Source organism: Charadrius vociferus, unplaced genomic scaffold (genome assembly GCF_000708025.1).
Source record: "Charadrius vociferus isolate BGI_N301 unplaced genomic scaffold, ASM70802v2 scaffold332, whole genome shotgun sequence".
Lineage (NCBI taxonomy): Eukaryota > Metazoa > Chordata > Aves > Charadriiformes > Charadriidae > Charadrius > Charadrius vociferus.
The window spans coordinates 462533-481543 of NW_009647418.1; the positions used below are offsets into that span (position 1 = coordinate 462533).

Here is a 19011-nt window from a genome sequence, read left to right on the forward strand (position 1 = left end):
TAAAGCAGTGATAGATGGACTACTCCACTGTTTATTTAGCCCAGTTTCACAATGTGGCAGTGAGGAACTGTTGAATTCCAGTTAAAACAAAGGAGGTGCAATAAAAAGTTTCAATGAACATCCTTATTGAGCTTAAAGGAAGAGTTTATTATTGCTAAGTCACATAGCAGAGAATGAAAGATGGGAATGAAGACTGTCACCTGCTTACACTAGAAAGGATCAAGAACAAACATAACTATCGATTTCACGTTAACGTTGCTATTTTCAGCTGCCTCCCTGCTTGCTGCTCCCCCTCCTGCCTCAGACAGTGTGGACACCAGCCAGGGCACTCCGGGCAATCAGCAGAGGAATGATCCACTGCTCCCAGAGCGTGTTCAGCACAGCCCTGATTCCCCCTGCGGCTCCACGGGGCAGCTCTGGAGTAGGTCCCTGCATCTCCTTTCTTACTTTCTCCACTTGAGTGGCACAGTTATTTCTTTGCACTTCCCTTGGTTTGACCCACATAGCTCCCTGACTCTCATACATCTCATGGAAGCTGCTACCACTTGTCTTAAGCTAGACTTCTAAACCACTTATTCTTTTATGTCCTCTACTCCTCAGTCTCAAGTCTTCTGTCTTCTCCATTGTCAAGGTCAAAATAAAGCTCTTTTCTTAATGCCAAGTTTTTCATTGGTATCCCTCCCATGCCAGAGCACTGCTCAAAAGCTGGCGTTCTCTCTTCATGTTGGACTATAGCCATATCTGCCTTTTCTGCCCATGTTCAGTTTGAATCAATAACAGAAACAGCTTCCCCAGTGCCCCAAATACCCATCTTTTCAGTCTCAACTGTGTCCTCTGTGCATATTCTCAAAATCTATAGACCAATTTGCAATAGGACATTCCTATTATATATGCTACCTTCTTACATCTCACTTTTCTACCCCATTTTAAGACATACCCTTTGTTTTCAGGTTCTGGTGTCAGACGTCTGGTTGAGATGGCAGGTGAAATTTCTGGAAGTACCTTAGCTCCACTTTCAGAAGTGATGGTGTAGCTCTGGGGTTTTCAAAAGCACAAGTTCCTTTCAAACTCCGGTTGCTTTCAAACACATCTGCTTTTTCCCAGGCAGTGGGAATTCAAGGTCCCTAAGCTTCTGAAAATTCCAATAGGTGTCAGACTGTTGAAATAACTGCTTTTTTAAATTTAGGTACTACAAACTATAGTCATCAAAGTATTTATGCATTGCTTCACTTGGCACTGCAAAGCCTAAGTGAAACAGATGGCCAGCTCAGGTTTCCAAAAGTGACTCAGATACTCAGGAGCCCAACTCACACAGGAAGTCAATACTAGTTAATCTTCTAAATGTCAAATGGCACTTTTGAAAATAGTACTTTCCATTACCAATAAGGACCTGAAACTTTGTGCTTTTTAAATGTTTGCTTTGTACCAAGTAATACCCCAGGCTCGACCTGTCTGCCTTTTCATGTTCAAAGGACAAGTGAATACTTGAGTAACGCAGTCCTTACAGGCAGGTCACCAGCAAATCAGCCAGCTCTGCAACACTGTAGATTTTTTTTTCTTCTAAAGGACATTTTTAGGCAACAAATTTAAGCCTTAGTGAGGGGGAGAGAGCTAAAGAATGCATATACTTAGAATTAAGAGCACGGCCTTCCCTCGCTTGCCATAGCTTTAGCAATAAAGTGCAGAGACTGCAACCACCCCACGTAACAGCAAAGTTCTTATCTCTGGGGTCGTAATCAATGCTTAACAGAAATTTAAGCTGAATAAAGGAGGGCTGTGTTAGACAAGCCTGGATGGTCTTAATGACAACGGGCCATTAATACATTGGGCACTGTTGACTCTCCTTCTGGATCCCCTGTAACATATAACCCAGCTCTTCTATAGCACAACACTCCCAGAGCATGGAGAGCTCTCTGGTCATCAGTACACAGTGGCAGATACCATGACTCAGACAGAAGAGGCTGAAACACTAGAAATTAAGAAATGCTTGGATGCTATCCCACGATGCAGCACCTAGGAGAAAGTGTGCTGGGTTTAAAGGAAATATTATGGATACAAGATATTAACCATTTCCCCCTTCTGACACGATATACCCCGAGACTGGCCAAAGCTCTGCTTGTGATGGAGAGTTCCCATGTATCATCCATTAGATGATCTAGAGGTCACCCGAGCAACTTCCAGTACATTTCTGCTGCAAACGGGTAATTAATCAAATCAATGTCCTCCCCAGAAATTGATTGAAACTAGAAGGTGGACCGAGTTGAGTGCATTTGGTATTTTTATCCTGGAATGTCAAGCAGAGGAACAATGGCCATTATCTCCAGTATGTATCTTAGAAGAGGGAGAAGTTAGGGAGGTGATTTCTACCCACATCAGTAAGTCTAAGACAGAGTAAAAAGACAGATGAATGTGGAAACTGGTTTACAGAAAAGACTAGAGGGACGCCAGTCCTACAAAGCCTTGAAGGTTAGCTTTAGGACAAGAGGAAATGACACCAAGTTGTGCCGGGGGGGGTTAGGCTAGACATTAGGAAAAACTTCTACACTGAAAGGGTTATCAAAGACTGGAACAGACTACCCAGGGAAGTGGTTGAATTGCCATCCTTGGATGTGTTTAAAAGCCATCTAGATATGGTGCTCAGGGACATGGTTTAGAAGTGGTCCTGGTTGAGTAAGATAACGGTGGGACTTGATGATCTTAAAGGTCTTCTTCCAGCCATAAAGATTCTATGATTCTATGATTTTACAGACTTTTAGGAAATGCTGGAAAAGCCTGCAAGTTCCAGACTTGCAAATGTAAGTTTTCAGGTATCATCACAGTTTATTTAATTTTCAAGGGAAACAGATTTGGGTTTGGATATATACATTCCCTTGTACAAATGTCAAAATACTGTCACTGACTGCTGGCAACGAGGAAACTCTCTGAGCCTGTTCCCACAGCCTAGTGGGTAGGAATGCACAGAAGGAAGCCAACACCATAAATGGTATACAGTAAACTACAAAGTTATACCTTTAAAGTATGTATCTCTCTCTAACAACTTAGATCTCTATTCTTTACTCAGCACTACGCTGTTTTCAGTACAAACAAAGGACCTTATGGTATTAGCCCCAAGGAGAAATGTGACTTCCCTTAAAAAAAGAACTACCGTTATAGTTTTGGATTCCTTTCCAAGAGCAGCAATTTCAATACCTTCTTTAAAATTTAAATTACAGCTCGTTAGCAAAGACAGAATGACTTTTGGCATATTTTTCCTGCATCTAATAATCATTTTTGTTCACTTAAACTATCTTTTTCCCGACAGAGGACTATTGTCATTAAGCTACTCTGAGTGTGACAATAATTGAGAGGTTTTGGCTATCGGAGTCAGAAGCACTAAGATTTGAGACAGACTACTACTGAGACATGGAAGACAGAAGTTGAAATGCTCACATAATCTACTCTTGATTTTAATTCAAGACAGAAAACTTTTAAAGGCTCAGGAGAGATTTGGCCTGGACAAGCACCTCTTCGCTTCTCTCCTACTCACAGTTACAGAGTCCTCCTCCTCCCTTCAGTCCTGCCAAGCCTGAGCACTTGGTGACCCAGCTAATTAGCCCCTCTCATTCTTTTTTTTCCTTAAATCCTCACTGCTGAGATGAGGTACACAGGGTCTGGTGACTTAGTGCACAGTTCAGTGCTAATCTGTAGAACATCTTATGCTCTGAACTGTAGAAAAGCCTTGGGATATGAAGACCTGAGCTCTGCGCTCTTACTGTTTAGTGCATGACTTGCACAGTGAGAAGCAAGTAATGTGAGCAGACTGCAAGAAAGTTTCCTGTGAACTCCACAATGAGTGTTCCAGAGCTTTCTGTTCCTTGTCCTCGATTCCTCACAATCATTCATACTCATCCTCTCTCATGTAGGTGTTGCCACACATGAGAATTTTGGCTGTTAGACTCCAATAAGAAAACAGATAGCACTTACCCACCAAGAAGGTGGAAACAGAAAGGTGTCTACAAGGACCACAATTCTGCTTTGTACACGTGAAATGAGGGAGCTATGTTGTTGGGAAGAGGGAGGTGTCCTCTTATGAAGCACAGATAAGGCTGGAGTCCTGAAGAAACAAGTTGGTGACTATCAGTAGCTGATAGCTCCTGAACTTTAGGGGCAAGAACCTTGGCACTTCAGTGCCTAGGAAAATCCCATCTCTTTCCTTGCTTAAGATGAAAAACTGACAGCAACTATAAAACTAAAGGGTTTACACACTTTCCTGAAACTGCTTTTAGGGATATCTGGATTAGTTCTAATAACACACCAAAGGCAGTATTAGATCTCAACAACTGCTGACTAATTATATGTATAGATGTTTAAATAGCACCATTTCTAATTTCTGTAGGGTACATACTGTAAAACTTCCATGTAAAGAATTTGCATAGAAAGTAATCCCCAAACCCTCTTTAACATCTTAATTGGAACAAAAGATCTTTCTGTACACTCTTTGACATTACTCAGGAAACAGCAAATTATCTGATTCATTTGGCTCATGAGTAAAATAGCATGCAACAATTAACTCTTTAGAAACCAAATTCCCCTATGAGAGGATCTATTGTAAGAAAAAAACATTAAATAGATAATAGAATAAGAAATAAAAGGAATTAAATAGAGACATAGGGAAATACAAGAAAAGATAAGAAAAACTATAAGATTAAAAAGAAAAAAATATTCTTAAACATAAGAAAAATTCTCATGCAGGGCTGAGCTACTCAGCAGTCATTAACATTACAAAGGGATGAAGTCTCCAACAATCTAAGTAATCTAAACAGTTAAGTCACCCACCACAGACCACAAAGATAGGGCTTCAAAGTAGGCAGGATTAATGGTCTTGCTTCCTGGCAAAATGAACTCATGCTTGTATATATGTGCGTAATTTTACAGAATGCAGGAACAGCTATAATAGAGCCTGACAAATACTTCAGTCAACTGTTCACCCCGAATAGGCTAGGGTTTTTATCTTGAGAGACTGTCACTGAAACTAAGGCTTCTCTCTCCATCTAAGTAAGGTACATGGGGAACTCAAAACTGGAACCACAGAAAATTTGATAGATATTGATGAACACAAATGATTTAGTGCACTCTGATAGTTAAAGCATCTCTCCATCCAATGTGGGGGTCACGGCCGAACCACAGGGCCTGGAAGCACACTCTCGCTCATGTGTCTGTGCACGTCCACACTGCATCCTTGTTCCACCTGAGTCAGTGTGTGACCCAAAAGCAAATCTTTCCGTCCTCTGTATCCAAGTTCTATGGTGAGTGAGCCAGGCCTCAGGCCAGAAGGAGCCCATGATGGGCTCCAGCCAGTTATCTCATCTTTCTCATGAGACCCTGGCAAGAGCTGTATGTGCTTTCTTAGAAGGAGGACCACGTGGGTTCAGATATCTCAAGAAGAAAGGAATAAAACACCAGACTCCCACAGCTGGCTAACAATCTCCCCATGGGAGCTGCTGCCAGTGCCTGCTTGGTGCACACCGAGGGTAGAATCGGAAGCCTGATTTTTCTTCAATCCACAGCTAAATTTGCAGAACTGTAGAAAAGAGGAATATCATTTCTAGCAACCTAGGAAATTACTTGAGAACTTGGCAAAGGAACAAATAGATCACTGGCATGATGACAAATTGACATTATAAGCCTTGCAAATACAAATAAGAAAACCCCTATATTCATGCACACGAATGTTAAAGCTCCCAATGCGAAAGGCATGCTGCTATATTACCCACATGAGGGGAAACCACCGCAGGCGCTTCCCCCTTCCAGGATCCATAATTCCAAAATAAGACTTTATTAATACTGTGACAGAACTCAACAGTTAATGCAAATCTCCCCAGTGGCTGGGAAAGGGGGTACAATTACACAGAAAACCAACCACTCCCATAAAAGACAGGCTAGAGAAACCTCTGCCAGGGTATCTAACACTAAGGAGACACAAGGAGACACTAAGGCCCAAACCTAGACTGGAAGACATAAAGCATATCCTGCAGTAAATGTTGTCATTATACCAGAATCAATACCAAATTTCATCACAAACCTTTAGTTAGTAAGGAGGGTAAAAACAGAGTATGATGAAGTGGTGAAGTTTCTTAAAAAAAAGAAAACACATCTTTTCAAAATCAGTTGCTGAGGTGTAGCACTCAAAGCAAAGCCAGTGAAACCAGTATTCCTCTGGGAGCAGATAATGGTGAAGAGTTCACACTTTTCAAACATTTATAAAGTCAGAGTCTACTTATGCACAACGTGGTCAGCAGGGTCTGTAAAAACCACTGCCCTCAAATGTCCTGGGTTCTGCTCTAAATGGAAGTCTGTTCTGTGACTCTGGGTATCTTCTGAGACTTTTTTTTAATAAACCCACATAGTGAATTTATATGTGATCCACAGTGAACCACAACAAATCTCTACTGATTCGTATAACTGAAGGATGTGGCAATTATATGATGGTTGATGACTACGTGTTTCATCTCACCTCAGCAATTCTACCAGCCCCAGGAATACCGAAAAGAGTAGGAGAGGCTGCCTGTCAAAATAAGTCATACAGCTTTGATTAACAGAACATGGCAACAATCCCCTTCCCGGATGGTTCTGGGAGTAATGTTAGCAAAAGCTGAGTTCCTAGTCAATTCTTAGTGATCACATCCCCTACACTTACCATGACATTTCTAGGTTAACTTTTCTAAGTAAGAGTACTGCTGGGAACGGCTTGTATTTACTACGCATTTAAATAGCGTTCATCTGTAATGTATAGTAGTTTACGAGCTCCTTGTGAGGAAATCACAGCAGGTATAACCAAATTGTGAAACTATGGAAGTGTTGATAGCCGAAGAGATATGCAGCAATGAACAAGGTCTGTCTTTAAATATTCCTTCCCAGTCAGTGTCATCAAATTTTTGAACATTTCTCAAGACAAAAATTGACAAACAGCATCTCCAAGTGGAGAGCCTCATCATCCTTATTGCACTTTTTCAGACATGACAAAAACGCCGTAAGAAATGATAATCACATACAATTAAAACCTCTGAAACTAGCTGAACAATTGCTAAGCTAACCAGAGAGATTATATTCCTTTGGGGATTGTCAGTGGCACTTGCTGAGCTCTGATTTGGTTGAAATCTAGTAGTTATAATGGAATATTTCATGTAGATCCTATACATCAGACATTTATTTTGCTTAGTATATTCCAATGAACATTACCACACAGAAGCTGAAAACTATTTTAGGTAAGAGAACAGATATAAACGTTGAAATTCGTGTTAGCTGGTCTATCAGTAATGCTTTGGTTGACAGGGCACCTTGCTTTCAAGCCATCCAATGGCATTGCTAAATACGCCAGTCTCATTAAAAATAGTCGAAATGGGAATGAATTCAGTGGCTGAGGTCAGTCAAGTACTCTGGCAGAGTCATTATTGAATTTCTACTAGTGTGATTACAAAGAGTGCACACTCAGTCCATTAATTTGCAGCACGGAAACCAAAAATCAATGGGGTGCTACTTAAAACTCCTTTTGTGATAATTACCATCATGTATGCAGGTATACATATGGAAGGGGAGTGCGCAAGCTGCTGTTCCCAGCCTTGAACAGGAAAGAGATTATCTAGTTTTCTAAGCTGTACGTCAGAAAAAAGGAAGGAGAGAATAGTAAAAATTTAGTCTAAGCTTGGGGTGAAATTCAAACTGCAAAGGAAATTTTGCCATTTGCTTCAATGAAGCTAAGGTTCTTTCCCTGGAAATTTAACCGGAACTGAAATTCTTAGCAAGTAGTCAAGAATTCAGCATTGATCTACCCAAACACACCCTCTACAAGCAAGTCAATTTTAATAACCTTGCTTGCCTGTGAAGTTACTAGCATGATGCTAAAGTAATAATGGGAAACTTGTATGAGTTCTTGGTGAATGATATACATGATGATGTGAATGATATACTGGTATACATTGTTTCAGCAGATCTATGCTGATTTATACCAGTTGTTGACATTCATCATTTTGACCCTTTAAAGTAATAAGAACACATCAGAGATTTTTCCGGGGAAAAGCACCAAATTTCCTTGCTCAAGGAAAAAGTGCATTCAAAAAACATTGGCAACTTCTGTATAATACTGCTACTCTCACTTCATTTTTCATTCTTAATTTTGAAAGTGTTACAAAAGACCATGCTTACAAATCTTAATCATCCAATATTGTCTACTGAAAGAAACACAACCCCAGGCGCCTTATTTAGCCAGAATTTGATTGATCATAACCATTTTTTTTTTGAGAACTCATAGACATCTACTACATTTCAAAAGAGCAGCCCACCTCCACCTTGTTCAATTGCCGGGAAATATACAGTATCCTCTAAACACTTCCTACGTCCCCTCTGACCCACCAATTCATGTAACAAAAACCAACTCAAACCAGGTGATTCGTACAAGAACTTGACACAGCAAGACAAATTCTACACTGATTTACACTTAAGGGACTGTGACAGCACAGATCCAAGAAAAAAAAAAAAAGCCTTTTAAAATGTCAGTATTTGCTGATATCCACCATGAAGTGATAGTGAAGAAAAACAAGATCTTCCTTCATTCCCAGAATGTGAAATACCAGAGGTCTCCCTGCAGTCTGAATTGTAGATAAACTATAACTTGCAAATGATGACTTAGAGAAGCCAATAGAGTAACTACTCTTTCTTGTGTCAGTCAGTTATGTGTGGAGAACTGCAATGATCTTCGATGCAAGCTAGTTTTTCAGACTAGAGGAGTTGCTTTGTCTATAACAAGCAAAGATTTTTACTTTCTAAGCTTGTAAAAGCAAGTATTATCCCTAACTACTACGTAAAACATGCAGGGTGAATTGAATGGAATCCATCATAACAGAATGTGAGAAGTCCTTGGTTTTGTTGACTTATGTCCAGCTTGAATTACGTGAACTGTTGTGTTTGCTAACAGTGCTCATATGCTGTAAAGTGTTTGCAGGACGATAATGATGCTGCTTCATTAAGCCTGAAGCACTGCTAATGCAACCTATTAGAATTTATGCAACAAATTAGTATTATCCCTATATCAGCCTGCAAAAGTTTCAAACATTCTTCACACCAGGAAATGGATCCATTCTTTTTTCAGGTAGAGACACAGAATTAACCAGACAAAAGAAGTGACTATTTAGTATTAATATGAAGAGTAGGAGCCTTGTGATAGGTTAGGACCCTGCTGCACGTTGCACAAATAATGAACACGCTGCCTGCTTCAGCAAGCCTACCAGTATGGCAGAAGAAGAGAGACAGCACATGCATAGAGACAGACAAGAGTGCATAGAAATATTGAAAAAGATGCTAGAGAGTTGTAGGAAGAGAGTTGTATTTGTTAGCAGCCCGGCTATAGCAAATATTTTTCTAAGAAGAGAACTGAAGAACAGTGTGGTTTTCTAAGCCCAAGACGCGAGTGTCTCAGAGAAACAGAGACATCCGGACTGAGGCACTAACACCACCTGTCAGATCAGGTCTTCAAATTGTTGGAGTTCAGGACCTCATGCTGGTTTGGCATTCAAACCAATATATTTGTAATCACAGAACTGGATACCGCAAAATGAGTTTAAACAAACGTCTTATGATTGTGTAAAGCTTGATCCTGGTTTAAATTACAAAAGTGAGATTCAGTAGTTTAATTTCATTCAACTCAGCACAGCTAAACCAATGTAAAACTGGTGCTAATGAGACAACAGTTAGGTCTGCCAACTGTTTATGAAGACTCAACTTTCTCTATAAACCCTGTATCAATCATATGAGTGATTTTAAGTGATAATTTTAATGTGCTTATAAAATTATTTTTTCATTACAACTATCTCCAATTGGAGGATATGCAATGGATGTAACCGCAGAGGCTAATGAAATACATTTAAACTCATTTTGAATTTCAAAAAGAGAAAAAAAATGCAGTGTGCAAAAAATGCCTTAGGTCTGTCTTTCCATTGCTTAGGCCTGGTGAGAGGCAGAACAACAAAGGACAGACAATGTGGTCTCTGAACAAAGAAGGTGGCTGGAGTAGTGTTTAACCATCCGTCACTGCAGGTATACAAGTAACAACACTTACTTAATTACATACACAGGTCAACTGGGAATAGAACTTAACGATCTGAACCGAAGTGACGGCCAGGAATGGTGACTGTAGGGAGAGCTCTGCTACGAGTGCGGAATAGGACCCTACAGCACCAGCAACACACTGTAAAATCCTCTGAGTCAGCAGTGACCATGATCTGCTGGTTTTCTTACCAACCTCGCCTAACTTGTAAGACTTAGAACAAAGACTTAGCATCTACATAATAATTCTCCACCTGCCTCACAGAGCAGTCACCGTTACTATATAATAACGAAAGAAAGAAACGGAGATTTTTGTCTTTACTTTGAATGGGCAGTAAGTCATGAAACTAAAGTAACTTTGAGTTTAAAAGTAAATCTCAGTAAGTCAGTGCAGAAACAAACGGTTCTCCTGTCTAATATATTGTGCTTTGCCTAAGGAAATGTAAAGGTCTCAGACAAACAGTGAACCTTTACCACTGTCAGTTGGTTAGTTGCTACTGATCTAACAAAGGCATGAGATGGGAAAAATGCTTAAAATAATGTAATTCTCTTTTATCAGATTGTAGCCTATTTTCCAGAGGTCTCTCCTGAGCAGTTTTAAGCATCTTGGGTTCAGAGGAGTTTTGTTATTACAAAATTCCTCAAGCAGCAACGGTATAGAGAGCTTACACGTGTAAGAAACATATTTCAATTTGCTCTGCTGAATACTAAGAAAGATGTTATTCACTTTATTCTAGAAAGGTTTGGCTTTTGGCGCCTTTTCCTAAATTTTTTTCATTCTTTATTGCCTGACTGATTTATTTCCTCTGCTGTGAAAGTTACAGAGGAAAGCAGAGTTGCTTGGCAGCGCGATGTGGTATTGCTGAACTCAGCTGTTTATGGCTTTCAGCAGATGTTTCTGCTTCAAAGACAGTGTGAGAAAAAATACACATGCACAAATTCCTCCCCCCCCAATTCTGCATCTTTTGTCTCTTATCTTCCACTGCCTCCAAATCACAAGGAAGGCTGCACTACAATAGCTGCTAAAACACCCAAACTATGCCAACTGTCACAGATAAATAAGAGCTGACCTCACCCTAAATTAGATCTCATGTTTTAAAGTGCAAAGAGAAAAAATTAACAGAATTATCAGTCCACGAATGTGCTGCATCAGGAGATTTTCAGAGATAACCTAGCTATGAATTACAGCTTACTAAAATGGAAAGCAATAGAGATTGCTCTGTGGAAGAGGCAAGAAGACAGCAGCTTTCAGCAGAAGACGCAAGTGGTACAGTCAGCCTTTCCTACTGCATATCCCGGGAACTCTGCAAAACACATGCTCAGAGAGAAGTCAAAGGCTGAAAAGTAGACTGTATATTTTCCAGTCACTGAGAAATGATTACTTTGTCAGATATCACAAAATAATCTCACCCTGGACATCAGGAATTACAGTTGTTATTGAACCCATCTATCCATTTGGAATGGATACAAAACTGTTGTCCCATTATTCCATAACTGCACATCCTATTCAATTTATATGTGTGGGGTTCTGCTCCATTTCCATAATAATGAACTAAAACAATATATCCAACCTGACTGGAAAGCAGGGAAGGCACTGACAACATGCAAGACAGCTTTCTTATCAAGGGAGGGTTATTGCATGCATTGGCTAAGCCTCCAGCATTTGGTTTTGATAAGCATGAAAAAGCTTTTCCAAACTATACAGATTTGCCAAGCAAACAAATTTGATGCTTTCATTTGGCAAGAAATATGTGAGAAATGACCTTTCTTTTGGTGCTTCAGCCCTTCTGCTTCCCAACAGACCCAGGAACTCCAAAGTAGACAAAAAAATATAAAAAGAATTTATTGGAACTGGGCTGGAACTTCTGTAGAGTTCATGGATAGATCTCATTTCATGCAATTTTTAATCTCATCTCTATTAATCAATTTCATTTCTTGGAGAGAAAACTCACGGGAATGCCCTACTCCTTGGCTAATACTATGTTAAATTATCTATAAAGAATAACGTAGTATCTTTTGAATGGCTAGGACTGAGTCTAACACTGGTTCTGTTGAAATCCAACATGAAAATCCATTTCAATAATGCCTAACATCAGGCTTTCAAAAACTTCATCTTGGATTGTAATATCTTGCTTTGAATTTCAAACAGAAGAGAGAATGTTGCGACACATCTGATACGAAGGAGAATACTTTTCATTTAGTACCTTCCACACTTATGCAGACCCTGTTGGTTTTCTGACTCAGCCTTTATCTGTCAGAAAGCAGGTATTTATGCTGATGACAAGTTAAATACCCATTTCTATTGAAACAATTGACTGATAATAGTGTTGTTATTTATTTGGATTACAGTAGGGCCAACACTCTAGCTATGGGTCAGGGCCTCACAGTGGTAGGTGCCAGATGAAAACTAGACAGACCTATGTTGTTGCCATGACAATTGCTATAGTTATCTCAAATTTGACCCTTCTGAACTTGCATTACTGAACGTATTGAAAAGAAAGGGCCCTTCAGGCTCAGTGAGAGCCCTTGTCCGTGAGGGCTCCCATGGAATTCACTTTTCCTTAATGCAAGTGAGGGCTGCCCATTAAGTCGAAACCACTCAGGATTCATAAGATTCAACAAGTTGCCCTGCTCCCACAAGTCCCCAGTAAGACAGTACGATGGAAGAAACAAATATTGCCTCTCAAGACGGTTTGTGCAGACACTCGCTTAGACACTGCGGCAGACAGAGAGAGCGAAGCAATGGCAACGGGGCATCTGCCTCCTTCCTGCAGGCAGCCTACTCCTGAAAGACACGAAAGACATTCTTCATCCTTCCTCCCTCCCCAGCTCAGGGCTTTGATAAACACTCCTGACATTCAAAGCAGCAAAAGAGGAGCCATATGAAAGGCTCCTTTGGGAAGCAACCTTCTCACCCTAGTCTTCTGTGCCCTAGAAACGATATTGTTACAAGGCACAGCTGGCTGATCCTCCACCATATGTGCAGATGTCCAGTGTCTCTTTGGCACCTAAACGGTATGCTGGAGACATCTGTGCCCTAATTTGACCTGAAGCAGACACCCTAACATAAAGAAAAATCTTAAAATACAAAGACAGCAGGCAAGAGATAAATTATTTGGGAAATTAGGTGAGAAAGGGTGGAAGGAAAGAATCTTTAAAGCAGTAGGTAAAGGCTTAGCTGTATTATTCCTGATACCATTATTGAGAACTACGCGCATACATTCCCATGTGTCACTTTAAGCAGACAGATGCACATCACAGGAATGACTTGCCTTGGAAGCTCTGAGGGTTGCACTGGTAATCTGCCAGCAGCCTAAAAGACTGCACCTAATTTGCACCAAAATATGCATGTTGCTTCAAACAAAATACTCAGGAGGCCATAATGCTTCTTCATACGTGACTTCCTCATAAATGAATGGAAATTGTTTCTCTTTTGGGGTTCAATGGTAAAAGAAATCCCCTGCTGCTGTCTTCCTCCCAAAGTATCTCTACAGTTTGTACAAATCAGTTTCTGCAGACACAGATGTGAGCTCCTGAAGACGTATACAACTTCCCAAGCATCTACTACTACAGCAGTGGCATATGCCATCTTGGTTCTGACCCTGCCTCAATTATCAGTAAGAAAGATAAACAACTGCAATGAAAAAAATCCTGACCCATGAGCACCAAACCTCTAAGTCCTTCTGAAAACCGGTGTCCTCTGCTCAGCCTGCAAGGTTTTGAGGTCACCAGGCACCACTGCCACTCTGCTGAGCTCTACAAATCACCCTGACCCAAAACTGTGCCAGGGGAAGATGACCCAGATTCCAAAAAAATTAATAACACCCTGTTCATAGTGTGTGGATACTCTTCTCTGTGTCCGTGTATTGGGCACAGACTGACTGTCTTCAGGTATAGCCAGACACACACACTGCATGGCTTACAGTTTTTCAAGTTTGAGGCACGTTGTACGTACATGCTTTACTTTTATTTTTCAATCACAAGAGAATTCACTTCACTGGCATCCCTTGGCAGCATATAGTGCTGCCAGAAAGAGGAGGGATTTGCGCAGAATTGTAACGGCTTTGTTGCTTTCCTCCATGCCTCGATGATATGAAACACAACCTGGTAACATCATTAGCTGTTTCCATGTGAATGCAATGATACCCAGACAGTGTTAAAAAAAAACCACAAACAACTGAAAAAATGTGTGTGCATGTGGCGGGAGGAATAAGTGATTGTGACACAGTCTGAAACATAAACCTAACATCTGGAAGCACTCTTCCTGAGTCTGCCTCTTTATCAGACAGATGGCTGGAGAGCCGTAAGCCCACAGGCCTCTCAAAAGGTTCAAGGCCAAGAGGATAAAGTGCTACATCACAGCAGTTTTCCATTATGTCAGTTTTTTAAACGTCTCTCCATTCTCCCACACTCAGTTTCTCTAACTGGTCGACAGAAATCAAAAGCGCTGGGTGACTCCATTCCTCCTCAAACAGAGTACAACATCCACAGGCAGAAACATCAGCTCAAGAACAGCCTGAAAGCAGTTTGTTCCAGCCTGCTTTCAGGTTAGAAGGAGCAAGAGGAGTTAGGTCTAGATTAGCTCCAGTGGCTGCTTTTTAGTTCTTGACACTGCAGTTATAGGATGTTCTGGCTTTGGCAGAGAAACCAGCTTAAGAAATTCCCCTAATCCTCCTTGTTCCTACCCTTAATCTGTCTTTCTCATCCCCACAACTGACAGCGTACCAGCTGGTGGAGGTATGTTATTAAAAAAAAAAAAAAAAAAGATATGAAAATTACTTAGGTTAAAAATAACCTGTCCTCTGTCTTGGAACAGCTCTTATACCCTGTGTTGGCAATCCAGAATAAACTACACAGCAAATACGAGCCCTTTTGCTGAAGCTGTTCTCAGGGTAGATGTGGTACATCATAGATCAACCACACAAGCCTAAGGCTGGAACCAAACAGAGGCAATACTAAGATATGGAAATGGTTATAACAGTAACCAAAAATAGCTCTTCGTCTACCCTGAGGACACGTTTCAAACCTCCCAGCTTTCCTCCAGAAATGAGAAACAAGGGAAAACAAGTGACCAAGCAGTAGTCTAAGACTTGTTTTCACTAATCAACACTGTTGTTATCCTCATCAATAGCTACTTGAATCTCAGCACAAATTGCATTATGAGGCACACAAACATTGCTGATTTCAAGCTGTTTTCAGTTACTTGCTATAGTGGTAAAGTCTTTCTGAATAAATGTAAGTTAAGAAGCTACGGCTCTTGGCTTTAGCAGCACAAATTCCAAGAGAACAAACATTACATAAAAAAGTAAAAAGCGTGACCCACTTAAATTCTCAAAATGTAATGGTAAACAATTATTGATGTGATGTATCTAAAATACGTCCCTTGTTTTTTATTATTCACATAATGTGAAAGGTACTAGCTGCTAAGTGGTATTGCATTCAGATATAAACTACTTGTTTTGAAGTGCTTACAGTGTAATCGGATCCATACACTAATGATAGTAGAAACATGCAAGAAAAGAAATGCAACATGGCAACAAAAATGAGCAGTTTTATTGAGCATGGACATTTATTTCCAGGGATATGAAGGGGAAAGAGGGCAATGGTTCTCCATAGTGCATCAGGGAGATTCCCCAGTAAATTAGAGCACATAAAGGCCAGAACTTCCTGATCACGTGCAAGACAACAGACAATATCACTCTCCCCATTATGACCAAAATGACTCCTGGATGCAGTTTTATCTGACTACCACAAAATAGGTTGTAGGAGGCAGCACTCCAATGCACTAAGAATCTATTATAAATTTAAGTAACATTCTGACTTACTTCACAACCAGCTGGGGCCATGTGACAATACAAGGGGAGAGCCAAATTCCTCCTGTCGGTTGCAACAGAGAAATAAGGCACAACTGTAAAAGACTATCCTCCTTTCCTGCTAGCGGATTCTCTGAGCTGCGCTAGAAATAGCTGGTCATGTAAAGAAAAATAACATACTGTCATCTTCTTGACAAGCTGTGTGAATGTTCATAAAGCATTCAGGAACCGCAAACTTTCATTTACTTGCTTTTCAGAAGCTCTTTTGCAAAGACAGTGGAAAACACCTCTCTCTGCTTAAATTAACCAACATATTTATGAGTTGGTTGAGTTTGCTGCAAGAGAATATTAGCTTGTCTTGATGCTGGAACTCCAGAACAGCACCTCACATCTACACTGACCTTGCTACGGAACTGCACATCACCCAAATGAACTGCACTGCTAAACTAGCCTGAAAAAGCTGGTGGCAGCACAGAAAGATCCCATTAGGGACTTGCAATTCTCAACGAAATTAAATTAGCTTAATAGAATATTTGTGCTCTGTGCGGCGGGCTCCAAGTGACACTTAGAAACTCAGTAATCGTAAGGCCCAGTACATCATATGCCTTCCCACTGGGATCTCAGTACACACGTGCCCAGGTTTCTCTATCCAGTTCTTCCTTGTACACAAACATTTCATTCAAACCTAGGTTCGTCATGCTTTCAGAAGACAGAGACAATTTACATACACAAATGAAAAAGGATTAATTAAAACATTGACTTATTTGCATAGTTAGTGCTAAAAATATTTTTATGGGTTAATTAGACTTTATGCAAATTGGATTGAGAAGATTTAATTTGGGGTTTGATAACCTGACTATTATAGTTCCACAGTTGCAAATACACTCGGAGTTTCATGCTGTTCTAAAGCCATGCCCTCTGTTTTAAACTGTTCTGGTTTTTACTTCTGGCAGGCTCAATTGATATATTTTTCCTTTCCCTTTACACTCCCCCCAAACTCTCCACTGAAAATCTCACTAACTGCAATGATATCAAGTATAAATACACTGAAACAGTGAGCTGCTCGTGACAAGAGAAATTTCCATGCTTTACAGAAGTCTAATATTTCCCAGGCACTCTGACTAGGCACAGAATACAAATGTTAAAATCTGCTCAGGTTTTCTGTGCCTGAAGATAGTACAAACCAAGTGCATGGGAAAGCAATAACGAACCCAGCATCCACCAAAGATTTTATGATACTCTTCAATGATGCCAGGTTTGAGGCTAATAATAAGCGCAGAGCAAGGGAAGCATCGCTCAGATCTGGACAATGAAAATGCTCTGCATGGACTGATGTACAGCAGTGTTGTGAGAATTCATTAAGATGATACCCAGCAAGAGCAAAATAATTTCCACTGAAAGCAGCAATATACGACTTTACTATGTGTTATGGAAGACAATCATACTTACTGAAAAAGCACTGTTTTTATCGCTGTGGAACAACTACAGCAAGTCTCAGTAAAAACATACTAAATGGGAAAGCAGGCACCGTCAGGCCAGTTCATACCAGTGCTCCCTGGAGTGCACTGCTCTGCCTCTGACAGTTACCAGTGTATGGTGTAGCACAGGAACCTCCAGTTCTGGAAGAAATAACTGTTTGCAAAAGAGGATTCTTCTATACTACAAACAAGACACTAAGTACTGAAAGGTTTGAACTATCCTGTACCAATGCTTGAAAGTTACAGTGGTTGACTGTGGAAGAATTCATTGCTTGCTTGATGAACCAAACACACAGGCTGTGATATCTTCAAAGAAGCAAGGTCAAAGCTATCAAGCCAAAAAATAATGTTCGGTAAAAACCTTTAAAATTAAGCATATTGATATTCATGCCAAAATGACGCTCCCCACCCCACCCCCCCAACGTAGGCCTATTCCATTCATTTTTTAATTTAAACTGATGAATTTTATTACCTGGAAACTGAGATACTCTGTTATAGATCAGCAGATGGTACCGTATTTAACGTAAGTGTCTCCAGATTTCCAGCCTACAGGTTTAATGGCTATGAGTAGTGGTAATATAAGCCCTAAGTCTTTCAACCAATGAATGGTATCATGGATATAAATGAGTTTAATGTGCCGAGAATATGAGGTTTCGTACCTGTTCCTTGAACTTGGTGCTATCCTCTGACAAATAACTGTTGTGGTCGAATGCTTTCCACCATTCCCCACCTCTTGTTTCACATCCCACTGCTGGGGGTCACTTGTCTTTGCACTGAGAATGTTCACACCTTTCTTCACTTTTGCCCTGTTGGAAACAGCAATTATAAAAAGTTTACAAGAGAGTCATTTGGGACTGTGGTCTTCCAAATGTAGCTCAGGCATGGAAATCTCAATGTATCAGTTTTAGCTAGGTATGCAATATGTTTCTAATCCATCAGTAAATAAGAAAGTAGTATCACAAATGCGGCTTTAAAGCAACATATCACTTTTTTTGGACAGAACCAGCTAACTGTGTGCCTTTAGCTGTTCTGCCAAGAGCAGGCTGGAGTTATGATTAAGACTGAACCTGTATGAAGACCTGCACTCAAGGCTCTCTTCTCTATTCTGGCAATAATTTCTATCAAAGCGAAATTTATCCCAACACAGAAGACTCAGGAAGGTTCTGTTCATCTGTATCAAGACAAACTTGTGCTTCATCGTTGCACAGAGGAATACTTCACTGGAGTTTTTTAAATAACCCATTTTTGATACTCTTCTAGATATCAGTGGACAGCTTGTTGCTCTTCTGCCTGACAATTCCCTCTTTGTGACAGATTCCCAAGGAGGTGTCTGCTTGAAATCTCCAGCCTGGAGAGAATACAGCTGTCGGTTAAGACAAGACTTTGTAACTCAGAGATGCTCTTACAGGACACAAGCTTCTGCCACTGTTAGTTGTTATGTCCGTGGAACAGTTAACTGTATTTATCTAGTGATGCAAATAACATCAGCAATAACTGTATGGAGGGTTAATTAAAGAGCACTCAATTAATTAAGGAGTATTTGTGTAAAGAACTCCCAGCAAAGATGCTATTTGGGTGCAGAACGTTTAACTGCTGATCTTCAGTTCTATTACAAAACACCAGGAATGAGAAATAGAGATCCT

At 40.3% G+C, this 19011-nt stretch overlaps 1 protein-coding gene across 1 annotated transcript in view; it reads right to left on the reverse strand.

Moving 5' to 3' along the window:
• Positions 1–19011, reverse strand: part of TMEM132C (transmembrane protein 132C) — a 165629-nt gene that overhangs the window by 76070 nt on the left and 70548 nt on the right. The window contains exon 3 of the mRNA XM_009880328.1: positions 18028–18174. Within this exon, the coding sequence (XP_009878630.1) occupies positions 18028–18174 (147 nt within the window). The remainder of the gene's footprint in view (positions 1–18027; positions 18175–19011) is intronic.